This window comes from Myiozetetes cayanensis, unplaced genomic scaffold (genome assembly GCF_022539395.1).
Source record: "Myiozetetes cayanensis isolate MyiCay16 unplaced genomic scaffold, myiCay2020 scf5-8, whole genome shotgun sequence".
Lineage (NCBI taxonomy): Eukaryota > Metazoa > Chordata > Aves > Passeriformes > Tyrannidae > Myiozetetes > Myiozetetes cayanensis.
Window position 1 is genome coordinate 29,866,731 of NW_026087742.1, and position 6,914 is coordinate 29,873,644.

The window sequence follows — 6,914 nt, forward strand, 5'->3', positions numbered from 1 at the left end:
GGAGAATTTTCTCAATATAAGAAATAGTTTTTATGCAATGAGAACCATCATTCAGTGGAAGAACCTCCCCAGGGACGTGGTAGAGTCCATATCACTGGGAGTTTTCACTGTATGACAGGTTAGAGTGCTCAATAATCTCATTCAGGCTCCCTTTTCCAGCAGAGGCTCTACCAGATGATCCTTTGATGTCTCTTCAAGCCTGTGCTGTTTTATGAGACCATCCTTGATGAAACTATTAGAGTCATAGAATCATTAAGGTTGGAAAAGATCTCTAAGGTCATTGAGACCAAATGTTAACCCAACATTGCCAAGCCCACCACTAAACCATTTCTCCAAGTGCCACATTCGCACATATTCTGAACACTTCCAGGGATGGTGATTTTCCCATTTTCCTGGGCAGCCTGTTCCAATGCCTAACCACCCTTTCAATGAATAAATTTTTTCTAATTCTTCCTGGCATAACTTGAGGTAATTTCCTCTTTTGCTGACACTTGTCACTTGGGAGAACAGACCAACCCCCACCTGACCACAACCTCCTTTCAGGGACTCGTAGGGAAGGAGAAAGTCCTCCCTTAGCCTCCTTGTCTCCAGACTAAGCACCCCCAGCTCCCTCATCCCTTCCTCATCAGATTTGTGTTCCAGCCCTTCCTCTGTTGCTCTTTTCTGAGCATAATCCAGCACCTCAATGTCTGTCTTATCAAGAGGGGCCCAAAACTGAAGACAGGATTTGAGTATGTGCAAATTAAAATTTCTCATGGCAGCAGTCCTGTAGACTTAGGACGTTGGTTGGTTTGATACTTTAACTACCTTATAATCAGCTGGTTTTTTCCTAATATCTAATTTTCATCTCCTGTGTTGTGACTTAAGCCAGTTTTCTGACCTTTAGTATGTACAAAAATCCCTACTGGGAGGCCTCTTCAATCTCTCTTCTTCTAGACTAAGCACCACAAACCGCTTGGTTAGGATTAAAAGATCCAATTTTCTAACACTTTTTGTCGTCTCAGACACTGACTGTGTCTGTTCTTACCAAGATTAGGAATGTGAGAGGTATCAGAGGGTCCCCTCACACCTACAGCAGAAGTGCCTTGCAGTCAATGGCATGACTCATGACTGTCACTGTCAAGGAATCCATGCTAGGATGAGCACGTCTGAAACTCGGCTCAATTAGGAATGATTCAAATCCATTTTCTCAAAGATAAAACTTCAGGACTTTAGAATCTGTCAGTAAATAAAGTAAATAAAAGTAAATAAAGCACTTCTGCATGACTCAGAAAGCTTTTAAAACTTATTTATTTAACATCTCAGGGACCATCCTATGATTGCATGATTATTGTCCTTAACTGGAAGAAATCCATCTTCTAAGAAGTAAAGGAAATACAATCATTAGCAAATTAGCCATTCTGATTTTAAGAGTGATTAAAACCAAGACATATTCAGTATAAAAATAAACTTTCAAATTCTAAGATTTTTAAAACACAATTTAAGACCCAACTTGTGTTCTGTAAAAAAAGAGAATTTTCAGGCTACTGCTTCAGTAACACTTCCTTCCCATCGAATCAGGGTGGGTTTTCCCAATTCTTCCAGAAGCATGTATATTTAGAAATAGTATCATAACAATAATAATGAATGTCATTAAAAAAAAAAGATTAAAATTATGTGGCCTGAGAGTTGAGTGCATGTCCTTAGATTATAAACTGCTCACATCAGTCATGCTATTTTTGCCTTTTGCTGATCCTGGACCATTACTGAGATTCTCTATCTTTCCTTCAGAATAAATAATAAATAATGGTAATAAATACATCAACTAAAGAGCAGGCTGTCTACTGGAGGAATAAGAAGAGATCATAGACACTGAATCCTTCTTTTTAATCGAGGTTCTAGTGTGGAAAGCAGGGAGAAGAAGAGCTTTTACCTTCTCATTAAGAAGCCAAATTTAATTTGAGCATGTGTTAATGTCACTATTTCTGTCAAGATTTTCACATGTGTGATCTGTTCTCATTTGCACCAAGAGACCAACTGTACATGTCCATGAGACACATTTGGAATTATTCATTTCTTTCAGGTTGAGTGAGGTTGGTTCAATCCACAGATCCATGTCTCTGAATTTAAAGAATAGTCAGCAACACTGAAAGAGTAAAAATCTTCATTTTTCTGGTACTTTTTAAATACCCTAAAAAGTTATCCCCTAAAGCCCAAGAAAATAGTAACTCTTAAGTGCTTTAATTTAATTTGGCAAACAGCTGAAGGAGATCCTTTCATTGACCCATGCATTTCTTCCTGTCTCTCTGGTAGTCTATGGCTTAGTCTCTATGGCCCAGGCCAATTTGTTTTAATAATTGCTTCCTTCCATTCCCCACCAATGATGGCACTTTGCTACCACCAGGTGAACAGGAACTTGTAGAAGAAGTCATGTGATTTGAAGCGAAAACCTTTTTCCGCAATATGGGGCTGAAAGGATATTTTATACCCTTTGGCTTCAACATCCATTTGAATGCAGTCCAGCAGGTCAGAAATACTTGGCGCAGCCTTCCAGGGGCCAAACTTCACCACAGATTTTTTATCCATGTCCAAACTGTTCAGGGCATCCTGACACCTGGCCGCGTCCTCCTCAGTTCTGACCACACATACAATGACACTGGACCGGCGGGATGCAACCGCTTCTGCCCTCGCGATGCGGATCATCAGCTCAATGTTCTCACTGTAGTTGGGCACACGAGCCAGAAACTGCTTCCTTGCCACAAGCTCCCCAAAGATCTGTGGGGAGTCCTCTAGCTGCTTGATGAGAGGTTCTATGTCATAGAACAGTGCCTCCTTGTAGACATCCTGGATGCACTGGGTGGGCACTTGGTTACTGCGCAGGTACTCCAAGATGTATTTGAAGTAGGTGCCTGGCCTGTCAATGAAGAACCTCCCTTCAGAGTCAGTCCTGAGTTTGGGCTGGCCGGTGAACATCTCTGCCAGCTTGGAGCCAGGGTGTTTCTTTAAGGTGCTCAGTGTTGTCGTGTACATCTCCCCACCAACATTTAACTCCACGATTGGTGACAACTGCAAGTATCACAAGGAGACAAAAAGCCATGTATGTTACTTGTCTGAGGCCAACAGCATAGGAGTTGGAATGATGGTGTGAAAAGTAGTATGAGCTCCTATCTCAGATTGGAACATCCACCGCATTTATTATTAAAAGCAGATGCATGATGCTTATACAGCCCTTGCAATCAGAGCAGCAGAGACTTGAACATTTCTAAATGGCTAAGTCCTCACTGCATCTTTGGGATGTAGGAAAGTGTTGTTTTCTCAGGGGAGAAGAGGGAAAAGAAGTACCCTACCCAGGGAAGCTGCGAGTGACTACAGGATTCAACACTGATCTCCCATGTCCCACACAAGTGCTGTCCCTGGGGCCATTGTCCTTACAGCAAGAGCAGTGTGTGAGCTCTCACCCTCCCCATGTGCAGAGGGACAGGGATAGAGCCCAAAGTTGTGCCACTTCATTCTTACCACCTAAGCTGTTCTTTTCAAAGGAGGAACTAAAAGTACAAACACTACAAACTAAAGTCACAAACACTGAAAAAAATCCAGCATGTCAGAGGTTCTGGACAGAAGTTGTTTAGCAAAGCACCTAAAGAAATGTATGATAGCTTTAGCTAGGAAGTAAAGGGAATAATTCATGCAACTGACATGGATTTAAGAGGGAAGAATTTAAAGTTTGTCGGTTTCTTTGGATTTTTTTTCTCCCTGTGCATTAACACCATTTTCTGAATTGGAGGAGGCCTGAAGGCCTGGAAAGCTGGACCTAGTGTCTAGTCTGACCTTCCTGACAGTTCAGTGCTGAAGAATTTTAACAGTTTCCCTTTGCACTTGGTCATTTTATGTAATTCTCAGCAGACAAAAAGAAGAGGGAAGAAATAAGGCAGCCCTTTCCCCCCCCCACCGTCACTGCTGTAATGCAAGTCACAAGCCTGGCCAGGGCCACACCTGCCATTGGGAAGGCGTGAGTCAATAAACAGCCCTATTTTCCAGGAGCTCACCTGCGCTTTCTTGGATCCGATCACGCAAGGATCTGCCTCAGTGCTGCTAGTCACATGCCTCAAGTGAAGTGTGTACTTAAGTGCTTAGCTGTATCCCACGGGTACAAACCCATGGGGTGACGTGAGCTCATCTCACAGTTCATACCAAGAGAAGGGGGGGCTCCTGCTGCCCTCTTCTGTTTCTGTCCCTTTACCTACCTATGTGTTTCTGTTGCTCACCTCCTGCCAACTCTGCTTCTCTTTCATCTTATTGAGCTGCGTTGGCTCACAGAGGATTTAGCAAGAGCTGACAAAAGGAAGGAACTAGGAACAGACAACCTGGCACAGGGGTAAATCTTCCCTTTAAAGAGCAGAAAACTCTCAGATTTAGCAGAAATTTGCTCACAGCCTAAGCAACCCAGGGAAGTAATGGAAGATTCAGGCCAAAGACCCAACTGGGATATTGCCTTGGACTAGTCTGGTGGTTTCATCTCGAGGGCAATCGTTTACCCTGGGATCAGTGACAAACATTATTCTGCCTGAGACTATCTTGTGATTACCACTGAAGAACACAGCCCAAAGCTGTTTCTGTAATAAAGTCTGTCATTTGGAAATTTGCCATTAGTCCAAGTGATACCAACAGCTCTCCCCAGCATGGATCATTTGACAGGAGGGTCTCATGCTCTTGAGACTTTGCTCCTTTTTCATATGGCATGTCAGTTGTTTCATGCTGTTTGTCACTAATACAAAGAGATAACATGTTCTTCGTTAATACAGTAGCCTAACTAATTTTATGTTCACATATCTTGATTAATGATTTTGGCCTAACACCAAACTGGTTCCCAGGGGACTGGGAGAGATGGCACCAGCTGATTTCCAGTTCTGTAACCAGCCAGCAAGGTGGCTCTTAGGAAAGTCATTCCCCTATTTGTGCCCTAGTTTATTAATCTGTAGAACAGTTACCTCCCTGGGGAACATTTTATCACCTACACCTGAAAAATGCAACACAAGAAGGTTGGGTTTTTAAAGGCAGGGAGATCTGGAGGAGAGACTGTACAGCTATAGCAGAGAAGATAAACTGGTTAGCAACAGACTTGAGGGCAGAGGAGAGGAAAAGGAAATCATCTCATCAATGATTTCTGACTAGTAAAATGCTGCTTGTCTGAAATTGCCACTAATTCTCATAATAGGCAGAAAAACTACTGCTCCCACCTGATGATTCTGCATGTTAACAACACAGGGCAGCTTTTGCATCATTAGAAACTCATAAGAATTATTGAAAACCCCCCCAAAGCCACAGGAGGCTTTTATTTAGGGATCTGACCAATTACAGTTCCTATTAATTGAATTCCACTTCTTATCTAAGGAGAAGAACCAATCTGGTTATTTGCTGTTGCCAGACCTTGTATACCTGTGAGGGACTTGGCCCTTCTGTAAGCAAATAAGTCCGAAGAGGCCAGAGTCAGACACAGCTGTTTAACTAGAATCTTCTCCTTAGTCATACTTCTGGCAAACCCTGGTGTCTTCAGAATAACAGGTGGGGGAAAAAACCACTCAAATGTAGCCCAAAGGGGGTGCTTTGATCCCATGCGAGGAGATTGTGCCCTTGAGCCTGTACCTTACTCACCGTATGCAGGCTACCGGTGACCTGCTTCCTGAGGGGCTTATGCTCCGACGAAATACTCATCTTTCCCAGGAACTGAGGGCTCAGCTGTTTGGGAAAACCTGCTGCTCCGTGCTAGGGTCCTGCCCTACACGCAAGGTGGCTCCCGGCCGTGCTCCAAGCCTCTTTCACTTGGTCTTTCTCTGTTGGGTCAGTCTTTCCACGCTCCTAGCCCAGCTGCTGCCCCGCAGGCTCCAGTTAGCTCCAGCCACAGCCCTGGTACTAGTTACAGGTGTAGGGAGAGGGGAGGGAACAACCTGAAAGCGGAAGTATTTGCTCATTAGTTTTCTGGCAGCCAGCAAGGTGCAGGGTGGACTTGGGCTGGCTGCCAGCGCACACCTCCTGCAATGCTATCGGTGTGGTGACTAAGTGCCAAACAATCCGTTCCAAATGAGGAGCACCTGAAACATGTGCCTGTGTGTCTGCCTCTGCCTTGACAACTGGTTGTCTCAAAACCAGTAAACATTTTCACAGCTTTTTTTCCTCCATGCACTGCTATTTTAAGGCACAGTTTATCCTGCTGATCCCATTTGTCATTCCCACTGATGACTGATCAGGGTGTCTACAACCTATTTAAGGTGGTGGCATTTTCTTTCTCACCCATTCAATCACTGGGCACTGGGTAATTTGGGCAAGGTAAACAAAACCAAACCGGAACCTCTGCTTGAGCCTTAACTATTCTTTTCAATTGGTCATAAATATTTGATTATTATCTTTGTATGACAGTGTTTTCTAATATCCTATATCCATCAGATATACAATGTGGACAGCACCATAGATTTAGTGATAGTGAAACTGTTTGCCACAACATCGAAACACTCACAAGGATGTTCTGCAAGTGGGCTTATAAATGCTTCAAGGGGGGTTATAAAAAAGAGGGAGAATGACTTTTTACTTGGGAAGAAAGTGGCAGGACAAGGGGGAACAGTTTTAAACTAAAAGAGGAGTGATTTAGATCGGAGGTAAAAAGAAATTCTTTACTGCGAGGGTGATGAAATACTGGACCAGGTTGCCCAGAGAAGCTGTGGTTGCCCCATCCCTGGAAGTGTTCAAGGCCAGGCTGAATGGGGCTTTGAGCAACCTGGTCTAGGGGAAAGTATTCCTGCCCATGGCAGGGGGTTGGAACTAGATGATCTTTAAGGTTCCTTCCCAACCCAACCCATTCGGTGATTCTATGATGATTCTATGTCTTTGTTAGTTTATTAAATGCAGAGTATCAAATCAGAGTGGGCCTAAATAACCTCTCC

At 43.5% G+C, this 6,914-nt stretch overlaps 1 protein-coding gene across 2 annotated transcripts; it reads right to left on the reverse strand.

Annotated features, from left to right (window-relative positions):
• Positions 1–1,276: 1,276 nt before the first annotated feature.
• Positions 1,277–5,874, reverse strand: KCTD14 (potassium channel tetramerization domain containing 14). 2 transcript variants are annotated; one of them, XM_050333025.1, is made up of 2 exons: positions 5,632–5,874; positions 1,277–3,045 (listed from the first exon to the last, which is right to left on the reverse strand). In XM_050333025.1, exons 1-2 carry the CDS (start codon positions 5,689–5,691, stop codon positions 2,374–2,376), a joined length of 732 nt encoding a protein of 243 aa, XP_050188982.1. In that variant the 5' UTR covers positions 5,692–5,874; the 3' UTR covers positions 1,277–2,373. The 2 variants fall into 2 exon arrangements, with proteins under 2 accessions (XP_050188982.1, XP_050188981.1); XM_050333024.1 differs by having other exon boundaries at positions 5,623–5,874.
• Positions 5,875–6,914: the final 1,040 nt, after the last annotated feature.